Source organism: Mixophyes fleayi, chromosome 5 (assembly GCF_038048845.1).
Source record: "Mixophyes fleayi isolate aMixFle1 chromosome 5, aMixFle1.hap1, whole genome shotgun sequence".
Taxonomy (NCBI): domain Eukaryota; kingdom Metazoa; phylum Chordata; class Amphibia; order Anura; family Limnodynastidae; genus Mixophyes; species Mixophyes fleayi.
Window position 1 is genome coordinate 232,674,347 of NC_134406.1, and position 18,748 is coordinate 232,693,094.

Consider the following 18,748-nt stretch of genomic DNA (forward strand, 5'->3'; position numbering starts at 1 on the left):
CCGGTTCCTGCTTTATATTAACCTCAGAGCCAGGGCCTGAGCTGTTTGACTCCTGATTCAGTTCTTTCCCAGTGGCCTCTGCTGTGAGCTTGGCCAGGTCAACAGGTGAGCTGCTGTCCTGAAGAAGTCTGTGCAAAATTTTATGCTTCTCTTTCAGTGAGGTTCCATGTGCTGAGGCAGACATACTGTTGGCTGCAAAATGTCCCAAGGAGTCTTTGCTGTTTGTATCTCCCAAAGTAGTGGAGAGAAGGGAAGGTTCCATCTGATCAGATTTGGTGGTAAGCAGCTGCAATAGTTTTGTCTGGCCTTTGCTATCCAGCAATCTGTTCTGACCTTCCATTTTGTCACCGCCAGAGGCCATGTTTTCACTACAATCCTTCTGGTCAGAGGCGCGACACGGAGTCTCTGCTTGTCCAGCCGCTGCCTCAGGCTGATCCCCATAAAGCCCAAAGGATTCTTTAGAGTCCACACTGCCCATCTTTCGGAGCTGGGGTGGGTTCATATTACCCGGAGAATTCTGTAAATTACCACTTTTCAGGTCAGGTGATGCCAGGGGTGGGGCGAGAGCCACGCCGTGGCCCTCACTAAGAGCCTGAAGTGCATTTAGAGAGCTGTTAGTAAAACTATGGCTATTTCCTGTGCTACTACAAACTGGAGAATGCAAACTTCCTGCAGGGGAAAACGGACTGGGGGCAATACGAGGGCTTCCTGCCACTCCCGGGCTCATACGATGCCTTGGGGAAAGCATAGAGTTCGGCTGACCCTGGCCCATGCCAGGACTTCCCTGGGATGGGCTATTCATTTTTAGTGCATAGTTATTACCCTGAGGAGTGGTAGCTTGCATGCTGGAGACATGGTTCATCCCTCCCGACCCCACATATCTGCCGGCTGGCAAGCACATTTGTTCCTTTGGGCCATTTATGGCATAATTCATATTGCTACTAATGGTAATATCCTGGCTGGGGTTCCCGCTGCACATTGCTTGATGAGCTGGGCTGTTGGAAACCATGGGGTTTAATGTCTTTCCCATGTTTTGTCCGGCCATGTCCTGATTCATTCCACACAGATTATGTTCTCTGGGAGATAAAACACATGTTACAATGTCATACAGCCACACTGTGCTCATTACATACTGCATCGTAGCTTGCAAAGGGCTAGAGAACGAAAATGCTGAAAAACTGGGGCTGCTTCAAATATTTCAAATGTATGAAGAGAGGTGAAATTAGCCAACTGGGTGCGGATAGAATAGGCCTGCTGGCTGAGCTGTGAATCATTCACCAGCCTTCGGATACCCTTATCTGACCTGAAGGTGGTCTGTGCTTACATTCAGGTCTATCAAAACTGGCATCATCTTACTGGGTTCCTGCAACAGAATCCAACACAACTCTCTGTAAATGGCAAGTGTCAGACTGCCACTGTCATAAGAGGGAATGTTATAACACTAATGTTATTTCTATTGAAGTGTGTCAGTGCGTTGTACACAATTGATGCTGGCCTTTCCACTATCAATACGTAAACTATACATTTGAGGGAATGGGTATTAGGAAAACATCTGGCTTGCTTAGTTTGTTGAAGAATAAATTTCTGTATAGTAACTAGCTATGTAAATATTAACAGGCATTGTATAAATACTGCACTAATTGAACGACCTAAAAAGCTTTCTTACAAAAATGAAATAGTAATGAGAAAAGGAAAACAAAATCTTTGCAATCTGTAGTAATGAGATGAATGCCTGCCATTACTCTGGGAGCATAAAAGAATTCCATAAGGGACACTTGGCACAAACATGATCCTCACCTTTGAAGCATATGTATGGATATTACAAGCTGAGGTTCGTTATTATTCTGTGAGCGGATGAGCTTGCTCTTTGATTGAGCTGCAACGATCGTGCCGTCAGACAATGAAAACCGGTATATAGGACTTAGTGCAAGCCCTACCCTGAGAACTGCAGAAAGAAGATATGATGAACAGACACATACATACTTAGAATGCTGTAACTGAATGGTCAGATTTGACAACAGACATTTTTTCTATTGATTATTCATTTATACGAGAGTAACTGCTAAAATCCAGTTGTCTTAGGGATCACATTGACCATGGCTTTTGCCTGTACACAACTAAATGTGCCTTAAACGCCAATGCTTCTCAAAATAAACACGCACCAAGTGTGAAACACGCACTCTACAAAAACGGTTTTACCAGTAGATTTAAGGTGCTTTGACCAGAGTACATGTTCCTGTGCTAGGATTTAAAGATAAACAAAAACAAACCACCATGCTACCATTTATTTCTAATATAATTATCCACCCAAACCGTCATGGACAGGCTCACAATGTCTACATTCGACGAGGTGCTGTGCAACTTCTTAAGATTCCAAAACGGATCAAGAAAAGAGAGCAGTTGAACAACGCCAGAAAACAGTAGCAAATACATGCCAACTGAGAGCCCAGAGGGGAAGTGAAGTACAAGTATGGAGGGGGCAGAATGTCATGAACTGTGTCATTTTGCTGTGGGCCCATAATGGCGCGTGAAGAATCGCCTCATGGAGGCCCTAACCCACCCCAACCTCAGTAGGAAGTGGGTGAGATGGGGGAGAATAGCCTGCTCTCCTTGGAGTCCGGGAGACCTACCCGGAATTCGTGAGTCTCCCGGAAATTCTGGGAGAGCGGGAAAGTATGCTGTAGAAGGAAGCAAGAGACAAAAAAAAGCAATATCTACGCACAACTGCAGCGTACAAAACAAAACCTCTGAATCCAAAATGCAAATCTAGCCAATCAATGACAAAGGCGCTGAAGAATAAACTTGTACTACGGACACTTACCTTCCTGGTGATGCCTTTTGCTGAGAGATAATTCGCCATCATGTTGGGCATGGAATCTCTGAATACACCGTCGCACCAAATCCTCCCATCCTGGTCTCATTAGCGCCCTCATAGTGCTTGTGTCCAGAGAAGTTATTTTACCTGAGGATTAGAACAATCACGCTGTATTATTTCATGTGAAATAAATTAGTTTTTTAAATAACGGCTGAGAATGACATCAGAAACTAGGACATTTTGTGATCATAAGGTATAAAAATGAGACTTCAGTCAGCCATAATATCTTAACACACAGCACTGCATTAACCTTTGGAAACAGTACATAAAATTAAAAGCAATGACGTGCCCCACTATGTACCAGCTGCTCTGTGACAAATCCTCCTAATTCCACAATATGATCATTGTTGTTCCACTTGGGGCAAATATCTTTAGCTCAATTACACATTTGGACACAGGCAGGTAGTGACAGAAGGAGACAGTGACTGATAGTTACCTTGCAAGTCCTGACGAGTTGAGAACGTCTCGGATGAGGGGAGCGGAGGCCTCTCTTTCACTAGAACTCTTCTGGCCACACAAATCAAGCAAGACTGAAAATCTTCAAGGAGAGAAAGAAAAATTAAAGTGTGTAAACATAACAAATATAAGGGGAAAGATAATAATTTGTATTTTATGCTAAACAAAGTTATTGCATACAAAGTTTATACTATTTATATAACAAGATGAATTGGAGTTTCCAGCTCTGGTTCAGTAAACCACAAGCAGGGCAGGTCCCAGAGACAGCTGTACCTGGCGCCAAGACTAGGGCGCAGGGTCACATCCGGCGCCAAGACTAGGGCGCAGGGTCACATCCGGCGCCAAGACTAGGACCCAGGGACACATAGGGCGCCAAGACTAGGGCGCAGGGTCACATCCGGCGCCAAGACTAGGGCGCAGGGACACATAGGGCGCCAAGACTAGGACCCAGGGACACATAGGGCGCCAAGACTAGGGCGCAGGGTCACATCCGGCGCCAAGACTAGGACCCAGGGACACATAGGGCGCCAAGACTAGGGCGCAGGGACACATAGGGCGCCAAGACTAGGGCGCAGGGACACATCGGGCGCCAAGACTAGGGCGCAGGGACACATAGGGCGCCAAGACTAGGGCGCAGGGTCACATCCGGCGCCAAGACTAGGGCGCAGGGACACATAGGGCGCCAAGACTAGGGCGCAGGGACACATATGGCGCCAAGACTAGGGCGCAGGGTCACATTGGGCGCCAAGACTAGGGCGTAGGGTCACATCGGGCGCCAAGACTAGGGCGCAGGGACACATATGGCGCCAAGACTAGGGCGCAGGGCAGGGTCACATCGGGCGACAAGACTAGGGCGCAGGGACACATAGGGTGCCAAGACTAGGGCGCAGGGATACATCGGGCGCCAAGACTAGGGCGCAGGGACACATAGGGCGCCAAGACTAGGGCGCAGGGTCACATTGGGCGCCAAGACTAGGGCGTAGGGTCACATCGGGCGCCAAGACTAGGGCGCAGGGACACATATGGCGCCAAGACTAGGGCGCAGGGCAGGGTCACATCGGGCGACAAGACTAGGGCGCAGGGACACATAGGGCGCCAAGACTAGGGCGCAGGGATACATCGGGCGCCAAGACTAGGGCGCAGGGACACATCGGGCGCCAAGACTAGGGCGCAGGGACACATAGGGCGCCAAGACTAGGGCGCAGGGATACATCGGGCGCCAAGACTAGGGCGCAGGGACACATCGGGCGCCAAGACTAGGGCGCAGGGACACATAGGGCGCCAAGACTAGGGCGCAGGGACACATAGGGCGCCAAGACTAGGGCGCAGGGATACATCGGGCGCCAAGACTAGGGCGCAGGGATACATCGGGCGCCAAGACTAGGGCGCAGGGTCACATCGGGCGCCAAGACTAGGGCGCAGGGTCACATCGTTACAATGAAATGACTCTGAAATGTGCGAGTTTCCATCGCTAATAAAGAGGCCGTTAATCCCTTATCTGCTAGATTCAGCAATGACTGTACCTTCTCCTTCCTCTTTAATGGACTTTGGTTGGGATACTGCAAAGCACTGCATAGTTTCATACTTCTGGTGTGTTTCATGGCTGTCGTGATTCTCCTCTTCACACTCTGCTACTGGCTTCATCAACATACGGCAGTTAAAGGTATGGCTATTACGTCTAGGTCCCCCATTAACTGTGGAGAGAAAGAAGTATGAATGGGTAAAGTAAAGCAGAGAAAAGAAACAGAGAATTTCTCTACATTTTAATCTCCAGACTTCATCACTTTGAAAACTGGAGAGTAATCCCGAGATGAGAGGTGTATGGTATGTAAGTCACTATAACCCATCTTCTTGCTGCTGAACCTCCTCCAGATAAGGTTACACAATGCAGGCAGTACGACCATCACCTAATGTAAAATGACTGAATACATCAGGGGGTGATCTAGTCCTACTGCCTCCTACTTGAAGCTTTACGTGATCTTCAGTGGCATCTTGCTAGGTAAGTAGGGGCTAACATTACCATCCTATGTCCTTACAGATAAGCTACAGAGACAAACACTACATTCCCATCACGGCTCATTTAGAAAAAGAACCCAGGACAGAGACAGCCAAGAGAAAACACATTACAGACAAGCACAACTAACTCCACATGAAACTAGATTTTATCATAGCAGAATGTTTTTATCATGTCATGTACATCCTAACATACCTTTAATAGTACTATACTATTACTGCTCCCGATCCCACTGCCTATGTTCCATGATAAATCAGTGACAGATACACCATACACCTTTGGTGGTCTATACACCCACAGCTTGGGAGTACCACTGATGCCGTAAACTAAACAAAGACGTGCTCAAGTTTTTACATGGCAAGTTTATTCATTCAAATTGGTGGGAACACTGTTCAAAAAGGTGCTTCATCATTTGGGCACCTCCGTCTCTCTTCTATATACAGGTTAGGACCAGACAAGCAACAGGTTACAGAAGGTGAGAGTGAGCCTTTCAACTCAGGTCCTTATAATTTAGAGTCTGGGGAACAAAGCCACAGGGCTTCACAAATGAAAATGCAAATTAACGTCTGATCGATAATACATTTACAGTAGGGAGATACAGCTATATATAGATAGATATATAGTTGATAGCTGAACAAACAGATTACGAGCACTAGCATACATACCCGTTATACAGTTATTATGTCCAGGAGTTTGTACATGGGAGATTATACATAATACACATTACAATACACAAGCGAGAATAAATTAACAATTTCTTTCTTCCTGGTCTAACATCGTAAGCCTCAGCATTTGGAAGAGATCTAATGGTATTTGTTACCTAATGACTTTGGCAGCAGGTTTTTGATGAACTCATTGTGATCTCCGACATGTAGTATGTTATATACACTGGTATTCATTAGCTCTTCTTGGTTGTACCGGAGATACTGAGTCACATTTTCAGAGACAAACACCACATTCCCTTCACGGTTCACCACGAAAAAGAACCCATCCAGGGCCTAGAGAAAGACAGCCAAGAGAAGCACATTACAGACAGAGCACAATCTAACACCACATGAAACTAGATTTGATCACAAAATATGATAACAATTTTGATTTTTGTTTTACAGACTTTACAGCAATTTACAAATGTGTCAGGTAATGTTGGGCAATTTAAGACAGTTTTTTTACTTGTTAGCTTACACCATATATTATCAATCACAGGCTGGTTTGCTCTCTAGTAAGTAAAACAGTTTAATCCTTACACTTCCAGAGGGTCTATGGAATATCTGCACTCAGGCAACTGGGCCAATTGTCAAAATAATGACCTGAATGACTATATACCTGGCAACACAATCCTCTTTTCACTGTAAGTGTGACTATTGTTTTTCAGGACATTCATAAATCGCTAGTATAAAATTTCACCACCTATTTTAAGTTATCATGGATCAAAGAAAAAAACAATTATATATATATATATATATATACACACACAGTATATATTATTCCAAAATGTTATGACAATGTGAACCACATTAGATCAAGTGTGTGTGTGTGTGTGGCTTACATGTAGAGTGTTTATATGAAACACCCATATGATATTATTCATCCACAAACCCATTTTTTTTTCTGTGCAAAATCCATGGTACTACTACTATATTTTTGAAATTCAGGATTAAAAATTTACTTTAAAAAAAACCCATTATACAAAAAACACTTATTTGCAACTGAAGATGTCAATAAACCAAATATCATATAGACAGCAGAGATATGTGCATACAAATGCGCCAACATTTAAATGACACATAACGAAATTTCGCACATAAAATAAAATATCACTGGCATAAAGCTGGTATAGACTATTTGGGGTTTATGATGTAAGAACCCAGCATGTATAGGGGGAACTTGTAGGTAACAGTGCTATAAGCTGCGTGGTGTGGGCAGCATTAAAATAATTTGTAACCGTCTCCCCTGCATTTTGGGAGGTGGGCTGAGGCAGTATATAGGTCAGCGTAGGTATACATGTCTTTCATTTCAGGTGACAATCTGCTTCTGTCCAGCTGTTGTGGATCTAATATCTATCTGATGTGTCAAATCATGCCCTTCAGCCTTTGATTGTAGCTTTCCAGCTCTTGTAGGACTAATAGTCCAAGCATGCCTTAACAGACAGCCTACTATTGATTTATTTTTAAAACTGCCCCTTCCCTATAGTTGGGAAGTTGGGAGTCCGCACATTTTTAAATTATAATAACTACAAAATGACACACTGGTGATCCTCTGGAGATATACAGTTAGGGGCAGCCTAAGTTCTTTGAGCTACACCACCTCTTGTGTTTAGGGTGACCTCCGGGGCTCAGGGACTCTACTCTGGCCCAGATATCTTCATAATGAAATGTCACACTATATACACAAGACTACGTACAGCGGAGAACCCCCTACAGATGCTAAATATAGGAAGGGACGACCCAGGTTGCAGAGCGTACTAGTAATCTCTGCTCTATGTGAACGTGTGACACGCCTACTAGAGTGGAGGGGTGAGCAGTGAACTCACAGAATTCTTACTTCCTTGGTAATGAAAGGCCTAAACTGTGTGTTCCTTGAAGAAGTGCACAATCACCTTATAGAATATACCGAGCTGTATATTTATATTACACAGACCGCCAAGCCGCTGAGTAGACTTTTTAGACACATTCTATGGTGGCAGATTGTATCACCTGAACTTATTTAATGAAAGTATGTAACATAGAAAAGATTGCCATAAGGGAGGGATCATGCAACATCAGAAACAATCACACGCAGAGAGGAAGCAAGATTAAACAAACAAACAAACCGTCAAGCGAATCAAAAAAACATCTCAATCACACACAGGAAACTTGATCACCCCCACCCCGTGGATAATATAGCTCAAGTGATATAACACACTGTAATAATAATTTTAATATTGGCAGTAACAGAATCTACAGAAGCTGTTAGAAAGAGGGCACCGTATAATGGAATTAATAGAACATAACCAGCTGCAGATGCAGCCAGTCGATTTGGTTATTTTTAGGAGATCTGACGAAGGTAACAGCTTATTGCATTCATTCTTCATCTCCTACTTGTCAGTGCATCAAGCAGTTCTGAAGGGGGAAGGATAGAACACTGTGTAACCAGACAGTAGCAGAGGATTCCGAAGATGAGGTACTGAATGTGATAGGCAGTGATGTGTCCACTTGAGTCACTGTATGAGGACCGCACAGAGGTGCCATGATATGGAGAGAGGGATGGATGTGAACCTCTATATGAAACCAGGATTACGCATCCAACTTTGTTTACCAAATTAGCTAACCACTGCAGTGTGGTCACGTCCTAAACAGCGAGTCCAGTCCAACTGGTCTTGTAAGATGGAGAACCAGTTTAAGTACTGTGTGAAGCAAAAGACTACTGTTTTAGTCACTGTAAACATATTTCTAGAAGTTACGAGACTCTTTTAAAATATCAACAATATAATCACATTTTTAAAAATATGTTCTAATCATTTCCTCATTTGGAATCTAAGCAACGGCTGAAGTGATATTAAACATACTGAGGAATGTTTCTCCAAAAAATAATTTGTTTCCAGACCAAACGTAATACATTCATTATTTGCCAGTATGCACAAGTGGGTTTCATTTCATGATTCATCTGTTTATCTATCTATCTATGGTGGCTTCAACATACACAGAGTGAATACATTATACTGAGAACTGACATTACAGCCCACACATAAAAATATAAGACAAATAATCCATGCTGGGTCTGAGCAGAAATCGAGGAAAGGTACAGAGATCTAATGAGATAATTATCTGTGTAATGTAGGAATCGCCGACAACTATCATTGGATTAGAACTCCAGGATCAGAAGGTGCCCACCACATGTATACGAGGAGACTGTTTGTTATACTGTGCAGAAAGAGAAGCTGAGATTTATGGAAAAAAAAACAAAAGAATATGCTGACAATTCTGAGTAGTCACTTCAGAAAGTTGAGTGCCAGACACCCATGACAATGTCAGGAAGAGCAAGCGGCACCCATGACAATGCCAGGAAGAGCAAGCGGCACCCATGACAATGCCAGGAAGAGCAAGCGGCACCCATGACAATGCCAGGAAGAGCAAGCGGCACCCATGACAATGCCAGGAAGAGCAAGCGGCACCCATGACAATGCCAGGAAGAGCAAGGGGCACCCATGACAATGCCAGGAAGAGCAAGAGGCACCCATGACAATGCCAGGAAGAGCAAGGGGCACCCATGACAATGCCAGGAAGAGCAAGAGGCACCCATGACAATGCCAGGAAGAGCAAGGGGCACCCATGACAATGCCAGGAAGAGCAAGAGGCACCCATGACAATGCCAGGAAGAGCAAGGGGCACCCATGACAATGCCAGGAAGAGCAAGGGGCACCCATGACAATGCCAGGAAGAGCAAGGGGCACCCATGACAATGCCAGGAAGAGCAAGGGGCATACCTCAACTTGATTTCATTTTTATACAAATGTTAAGACAAAACATTTTAGCGCATAATTTCATTATTTATTGCATAAGTAAAAAGGATCCTGTGACATCACTGAGGACACCCCTATTGAAGGATAGGTCTGGGAAGAGCATAGCACTGTAGGTAACTAATAGATCCATTTTACATTGGTTTTTTTTTATTGGCTTTAGCAGTGGTCAATAGGAGTCTCATGTGATCTTTTAAGGTCTGTCCAGGATTAAGAGAAGAGAAGGGACAAAAATGGATCCTATTTTAGAAACTTCTTGAAATATTCCACTAAACTAATAATCTTGAGGTAAAAAAAAAAAAAAAAGTAAAATATATAATTGCATTTGCAACAAAGAAACAATTCTACAAAACCATCTTTTTAGAGTAAGATTTCAGAATAATGTCACGTTTAAATTTTAATCCTTACCCATAAAGGAAAGTATTTCACTGTATTTTTTTTATTTTAGAACAGTGCAATAACAAAATCAACACAGTTCCCCTCTCTCGCCAAAGTGATTTTCCTGGTTAAGCCGATACAACACACATCAGTAGGCTGCAGGGAGAGGTATGTAAGTGTGTCAGTGTAGAGAGCTTACCAAGACTTAGTAAACAACATCCATACCATGACAGGGAGAGGAGTAGAAGGACTGAGCGTGGCAGCCGTCACTGCGTCATGTGATGTTTACTTCACCACAAGAAATTGCAGTTCCTGCTGGGCTGCTTAGCAACAGCTATATACTTATGTTATGACATGCACAAATACAGACATTTCAAGGAACAATTAAACAGCAGATGCTTCCTTATTGAAGTACTTCTGACATGTAACCAGAGTGTACACACAGCAGCAGCACAACAGTACCACAGATAATGAGCAGGGCAACAGTCCACGTTACCCAGTAGACCTCCATCTGTGACACAGGCTGCCCAGTAGTACACACCATCAGGCCCGGCGCTCCCATTAGGCAAGGTTAGGCACTTGCCTAGGGCGCCGGGCTCTGGAGGGCGCCACAGAATACTAAATGACTTTAAAACTGTGCGGCGACCGCTGACCATACCTGTCACGGCCGCCGCACAGCATTCAGATGCACGGGGGGGAAGAGGCTATTTTGTCACCGCCGCCTCTCTGCTCCGTCTCCTCCCCTCCACTTACTAGTGTCAGTGAGTGGAGGGGAGGAGACAGAGCAGAGAGGCGGCGGTGGTGAGACAAGGTAAGGAGAGACGGGGTGAGGGGGGAGGAGGGAGGATTTTTTAAAAATGCCTAGGGCGCCATGGATCCTAGCACCGGCCCTGCACACCATACAAGGACCAATGACCAAACATGAGAGTCATTAATGACAAATACTAGAGATGTTTTTATTATGTTGTTTACTGCAGTGCTTGTCACCACACAAACTAACTAAACCTTTTATATGCAAGAAACTGTAATCTCTTTTCCTACACAACAGGAAAAAGTCAATTTGCTTTTGTGAACTGGAAGCACAAAGACAGAAAGTGATGGAGATGTAGTGGGGACCTATGCCCATGAATTATTAGGGTCTACAAGAATGACTACAGGCACTCTGTGGGTACAGTGGGGGAAATGCAAAATGGATTTTTTTTTTCTGTGTTACAAGTAATACAAAATATGTGCAACTTTCTATTGACTAAAACCCTTACACAGTACATACATATACCCTTCCTCAAGGCCACTTTGCATAAGGCACTGTACCAATAAGATGCTACTGGGGGAGTCCTATGGTCTAAAGCACAGCAAACAGCAAAAGTCAGCAAACATTTATACAGGTCAATGTGTTGTATGCAGGAATAAAAAGGCAAAAAGGTAAAAATTGCTGCTGAGAGCACATTAAAAATACAAAGAGCATACATATACTGTTACAAAAGGAAAACCAAAAAGCTTTTAAATTAGTCATCAATCTGGGATTATTCTGATTCTTACGTGTGACTAAAGTCCTGCATTTAATCCTAAAACTCAGCCTTGCAGATAGGTGTCAGGTTCACTTACGTAGGCATCTACATATACATCGCTACACGTATAATAATAATTGTGAGATATACCTCTAGCATCATGGGTCCAAGGGCATCCTTGTCTATGACACTTTGGCCTGTTGAGGATACATCCGCTTTCTGAACTTCATCCTCATTTGCAGCTGCTGCTTTTTCTGCAAAACAAATGGACCAAGATAGTAAAAAATACTTTTTTGTGGTTTACATAATGAAAAAATGTTTGTTTTTTGTATTTTTTATTTATTTATTTTTTAAGAGAACAGAATCATCATCACCATTTATTTATATAGCGCCACTGATGCCGTAGCGCTGTACAGAGAACTCATTCACATCAGTCCCTGCCCCATTGGAGCTTACAGTCTAAATTCCCTAACACACACACACACACACACACACACACTTCCATATTTAACAGGGTGGCTACGTAACCATGATAGATAACAGGCACCATTTATTCTAAACACTTCTAAAAGTCAATGATTTACTTTGGCATCATGACCATCACTAAGTCTGCATACTCTAGTGCTAATATTTCCAAAACATTGAATTAAATGTTAGTGAAGTGAATGTATTTCTGTATTATGTAATACTGTATTAACCCCCAAAGCCCCCAAATAATTAATGCCGTGCCACTTCTGATAGACCCCATTCCTGGAACTTGTCACCACATGCAAGCAAGCCTTTGCAGGGCCAAGGAATATATAGACACACTGTGTAAATTGACATAGCGGCCACAGCTAATGAGAGATTTCCAAGTTCGGTGGTGGAGTACAGCAGCATTCCACAAATAGTTGTAAATCGCCACATTAATGTGAACTCTTCCTGCACGGCAGAGGGAAGGCTGCACCGTTCAGCTGGGTGTACTGCTCACATGAAAAATGCACTTTAATCTGGCAAATGTAAGAGCAAATAGACATTTCCTACTACTCTCTAATAAAAAAATCAGCACCGGGGGATTTCTTGGGTTTAATTTGAATCTTGTCCCAGATTTCAAACTCAATCCGACCTTTTATGAGAAGAGATGTTCTATGTTAATGTCTTTGTGGAGAAGCCTGAACATACATTGGCTCTTTGTAGTATCCTTCAAAAGCCTAAGCAAATGACATGAAATCCTTTCCAGTACGTGGCAAATTCATTTTTTCCATGGGGCCCATGGGTTTTCCTCATAGTGATATGACTGGACAATGATGTGCCTTTCACAAACCCGACAACATGTTTATAGGCCCACTTGCTGTAAAGAAACTGTAATGATCTGGGCTACTTATGTAATAAACATGAGTGTGCCAGGCTACAAAGCACCTATCAAGGGTGTCCGATAGCTGGTGTGACGCAGGACTGACACCACAGCATGTAATACCATACAAAACACAAACATGCAGAGTTGTCTCTATGTAAGTAAAGGCCTACATAAAATACATAGGAAACAGTGATGATTCCTTTATATTTAAAGGGGAACTAAAATCAACTATTTTCATTTACCAAGCAGATGTGTTAATTTGAATTGCTTGGCGCATAAGGAAATTGAAAAGCACATATATTAAGTAAGTGATTGACAAAATTTCCCACAATGTTCATAGAGCTAGTGGTATGTAGATTAAACACAAATAATTCCTGTACTTCCTTGTACTACACTCATAACTCGCAGCTTTTTAGTTCATATGACAAGGAGGCTGAAACTGCTGCAGAATGACCCCAATACTTCTTAGAAGGGCTTGAGTCAAATCTACAAAACACAATGACATTTACAAAACATTAAAAAGGTTAAACGTTCACATTAATATTTCCTGTACAGAAGGCGTCTTATGCACATGGTAATGATGCAAGAGCTTATCGGTCACAATCTTGCCATATGTAGGCACATCTACATACAACCGTATAACTACAAACTCCCTTAATAACACCAGCTTAAAACATGGGAGTAATCACGAGGATGCGCTCACAAGTGGGCAACAAAAATGGAATAAATTTTGATGTACATTAGTGCAAAGAATTCTCACTCCTGGGTCCTCGCTATTTTGTCAACACTTCCGTATAGACATTTACTGAAAATACACAAGCTAAACTGGGACTATGGGTTAGATTTATCAAACCTTCTAAAAATAAAAAAAAGTGGAGATGTTACCCATAGCAACCAATTAGATTCTATCTATTTTCTGGATGAACCGGAGCAGCCGGATTGGGGATCGCAAGAGAAGACTCGACTGTTGGACTCGATTGTGGGGTGTAGCTGTATATTTGTAAACATTTAATTTATTACTTGGAAAAATGTTTCAGTTGTCCAGCTGTAAACAGATAAAATGTTTTCGTTTAAGGGCTCGTACACGTGGAAGCGAACATCACGTATTCAACGCATACAGCGCATTCATAAAGTCTTGTAAATGCACATTAATGGCGATAGATAAGTGTAATCGAATGGTCATGTACATACCGTATGAGACAAGCATTCACTTTACATCAATGTCAGTGTTGCCTGCAGCATTCACGAGCTATGATGCACAGTACAATATAATGGTTTCTATTGAAATGCTCACTAAGTACACAGTACACTATGCTGTAGGGAGGCTTTGAGAACATGCTCAGGAGAGATTATCCCCACCGATGCTGTGGCAGCGATAACACAGATGTAGAGCAATGTTTCTGCACAATCAGCATCTGTGTTACAATTCGATACTAGCGCTGTAGTAGCTTCTGTCCCAGCGATAATCCAGGTGTAGCGCAGTCTCTGCGCAGTCAGCATCTGTGTTACAATCTGATACTAGCGCTGTAGTAGCTTCTGTCCCAGCGATAATCCAGGTGCAGCGCAGTCTCTGCACAATCAGCATCTGTGTTACAATCTGATACCAGTGCTGTAGTAGCTTCTGTCCCAGCGATAATCCAGGTGTAGCGCAGTCTCTGCACAGTCAGCATCCGTGTTACAATCTGATACCAGTGCTGTAGTAGCTTCTGTCCCAGCGATAATCCAGGTGTAGCGCAGTCTCTGCACAGTCAGCATCCGTGTTACAATCTGATACCAGTGCTGTAGTAGCTTCTGTCCCAGCGATAATCCAGGTGTAGCGCAGTCTCTGCACAGTCAGCATCCGTGTTACAATCTGATACCAGTGCTGTAGTAGCTTCTGTCCCAGCGATAATCCAGGTGTAGCGCAGTCTCTGCACAGTCAGCATCCGTGTTACAATCTGATACCAGTGCTGTAGTAGCTTCTGTCCCAGCGATAATCCAGGTGTAGCGCAGTCTCTGCACAGTCAGCATCTGTGTTACAATCTGATAATAGCGCTGTAGTAGCTTCTGTCCCAGCGATAATCCAGGTGTAGCGCAGTCTCTGCACAATCAGCATCTGTGTTACAATCTGACCCTAGCGCTGTAGTAGCTTCTGTCCCAGCGATAATCCAGGTGTAGCGCAGTCTCTGCACAATCAGCATCTGTGTTACAATCTGACCCTAGCGCTGTAGTAGCTTCTGTCCCAGCGATAATCCAGGTGTAGCGCAGTCTCTGCACAGTCAGCATCTGTGTTACAATCTGACACTAGCGCTGTAGTAGCTTCTGTCCCAGCGATAATCCAGGTGTAGCGCAGTCTCTGGACAATCAGCATCTGTGTTACAATCTGACACCAGCGCTGTTTGTATTTCCCTTGTTTGCTGGATGTCAGCAAGGACAAGAAGCTGCTACAGAGCTGGCGGGAATCTGTTCTCACATACTACCCTTGTTGTTGGCTTGGACCTCCACTATTTTAATAGTTGGGGGGAGGTAAGTTAAAATGATTTTATGGAGTGATCATTTGAATAGAAATTCAATATTTTTCTTTTCCCAATACATTGGACAGGTGTGAAATAGGGGAGTATGATCTGTGCTCAATATTCTGACCAAGTCAAAACACAGATAGTGGTATTCCCAATTATTACAAAATGGGAACAAATATAGCACCGGAAGCCATGAAACAGAGAAATAAGGTGTGAACTTGATGAAAATTAAATAAGACGGGGAACATAATTATGGGTGGGCGGGAGGGGAGGTGAAGGGGGGGAGGGAAAGGGAGTCACAGCCAGTAGTGGCAGAATCATTGGCAGGTCTTCTGCATGCAGTGAGGTGTGCAAGCTTCTAATGCACTGTGGCTTGTACTGCAGCCTTTCCTTAGAAATGCTTTGCAAGACAATTTAGGCCTCTTGGGAATTAAAGGAGTTAAGGACATGTTGCTGCTCAGGAAAGCTTTAGGAGGTAAGCAAGTGAGACAATTATACATCTGCAGAAACTAAAATTAGAAAAGCTGCCATATGGCTGGGTAAAGCCAGTATCACATTCGTATTCATTAGGAAGCATTCTGCTAGCATAAAAACACAAGGCCCTTCCTGCGCTCTCCAAATCTGTTTATCTTTTCAACATTAATGTACCATATATCATCTGGCTGCTGAAATCTCCCACAGTGCATTAAAGAAAGAAAAAACAGTCAGGCCCTAGATGCAGCTGCACTTTTTCTCAGTGGGAGCAGCCCAGAGCAAATCATGCCATCACTTCCTTCTTTTCACATACACACTTCATCCTCATTAGCAACATCACAGTTTCCCCAGAACAGATATCACCGGTCCAAGAGCACAATTCCGTTTCTCCCTTCTTAGCTGAGAAAGTGATGCACTAACCGCTATGCCAGGAATGGCTGTGCGAGGCGCGTGACAAGATGACTAAGCACACAGGAGGACACAGCAGCTCCTCAACACTTTTGGTTAATATATTGCAAAGTTAACCCATACCATGACATTTTCACATTTGTCAATTCTATGGGATATTCTTAGACTAAGCCCTTAATATTTATACCTTTAGTTATTTAGGTTTCTGTTTAATACAGTAGGGTGCTATTACAGTTATTACACATTTTATTATATCCCCAAGTTCACCATTTTCTATTTTCTTTACAAGACCAAAATGTTCTCCCCAATTTGTTTATTGTAGCAAAAAAAATCTATCTTCCCTCCAGACACCTACAAGACTACTACATGATATACAAATTTATATGTTGCCATTACTCACCATTATTAACCTTTTATAATAAACCATAAGCTAATATTCCTCTAAAAATGATTTATTCCTAAAATTAATTTGTTATTTTAAAAATTAAATCACACATAATTTACACACTACATAGGTGTATAGTATACTCAATCCAGAATTAAATACTTTAGGAAGTGGAGTTCACTCACTGAGTGTTTAAAGGAGGTTGAAAATGTGCCACTTATGTCACAATGCTAAAGAAGCAATCTCTCACTCTCAAACTACCGCCCTATTCCTCTCCTCCTCTTGGCATCCAAACTTGTATACAAAACATCTATTTCACTTTCTCTACTCATTCCCTTCTCGATGTAAATTCCACTAAGACTGCAATCACAAAAGTGATGAATGAGTTTACAGTAAAGTCTAAGGGTCACTTCTCCATACTCAGCCTCCTGGACCTTTCTGCTGCTTTCGACACTGCTGATCTCTCTTCTCCTGCAGACTTCACTCCATTGGCTTTCGCGACAGTTTTTTCCTAGTTCACATCCTCCCCTCCACTCTCACTATCTGTGTGGGGCCCCACAAGGTTCTGTTCTAGGCCCTCTGTACACCTCTTCTCTTGGTGAACTAATGAGAAAAGCAATTTGCCCTTTCGGCCTCTAGTATTACCACTACTCATGACACCCAAATCTACCTCTCCTCCCCCGACCTACCCCCCTTCTGTGCTATATGGTACCTAAAGTTCCATATGTCCAAAGATGGCTAGTCATCTTCCCAGAATAACCATCTCCCCCATAAATCTCCATCATTGTCATTAACACCACAATTTCCTCAGTCTCCCAAGCCCACTATAGATCTGCAGCACCACTTTGTAGATCCTTCACTGACTCCTTGTGTCCTCCAGAGTCCTCTTGTCTAAACTGTGCCCTCTTCCAATTACCATGTAAAATCTCTCATGTGCACTGCCCTCCCTACCCTTGTTCTCATCTCTGCATTTATTCGGTCTACCAAGCAGGTGCCAGTTTCCCTACTTTCCGAGCGTTATGGATATAAGGAGCGTTCTGTGACCTTTACAAATGCTCTTCGCCTGTAGCCTTTATCGATGATTTGTTCACTACATTTCTTAAATGACTAAGCATAATATCCAAACATTGAGTTTGTTAACTAGCTGCACCCAATGGGTTTCTGTGACCGTCCTCTCTCTGTTGAGGACATTTTAAGTCACTCAGAAATTCTAATGATAATTGAAATGACAACATTACGACCAGCAGAGGTATGGAGGAATGGTATTCTATAAAAAAAATAAAAAAAAAATAAACTAAAAATCCAATGCTCCTTTGGATCACTTTATACCATAAACACATCAGTCCACTAGAACTTCCATGCCACTGAATGGCTGGACCTGACAATGGCAAATTGCTGTTCTTCCTTTCCAGAATGTGTTACCAAAGCCAATGCACTTACAGGAAAGACTGAAATAGTGAATATAAAAATGAAACCTAAAATGCAGAAGTGAGATGCCTGAGAAAATGAGTGTTCATAAAGAGAACGATTAAACTTCCAGTGACAACAATCATAGAAACAAAACCACTGACAAAGACATTGCTTAATGATGGAGGGGCAAAGTACATAGGATGATAATAGGTGATTTAAAAGTAACTGGCTCCAATCACATAAAGAATCAACAAATTGTAAAACAAACTTTTCCAAAGGCATTTTTTATGTAGCAAAAATTGGTAAAGACACCAAACTATTTACAGATACTAGGGGAAAAAAAACACCACAACAGGGGTACTTGTACACTTTGGTGTACCTTACACAGATAAAAGGGGCACATCAACCTGTTGAATTCAACTCAAAGTATTAAATATATTACTATTATTGACTCAGAATAAAAAAAACTCAATGACTGGGGTACTTCGTAACTTTGTGGCTGGTTAAAAGA

The 18,748-nt window shown here is 42.8% G+C and overlaps 1 protein-coding gene across 4 annotated transcripts in view; it reads right to left on the bottom strand.

Annotated features, from left to right (window-relative positions):
- NCOA2 (nuclear receptor coactivator 2) overlaps nt 1-18,748 on the bottom strand; it is a 155,916-nt gene that overhangs the window by 26,172 nt on the left and 110,996 nt on the right. For all 4 annotated transcript variants that reach the window (XM_075213628.1, XM_075213624.1, XM_075213627.1 and 1 more), the window contains 7 exons: nt 11,877-11,980; nt 6,166-6,343; nt 4,855-5,025; nt 3,312-3,413; nt 2,822-2,962; nt 1,798-1,945; nt 1-1,076 (listed from right to left, as the gene is read on the bottom strand). The exon at nt 1-1,076 is cut by the window's left edge and continues 188 nt beyond it. In XM_075213628.1, the coding sequence (XP_075069729.1) occupies nt 1-1,076; nt 1,798-1,945; nt 2,822-2,962; nt 3,312-3,413; nt 4,855-5,025; nt 6,166-6,343; nt 11,877-11,980 (1,920 nt within the window). The remainder of the gene's footprint in view (nt 1,077-1,797; nt 1,946-2,821; nt 2,963-3,311; nt 3,414-4,854; nt 5,026-6,165; nt 6,344-11,876; nt 11,981-18,748) is intronic.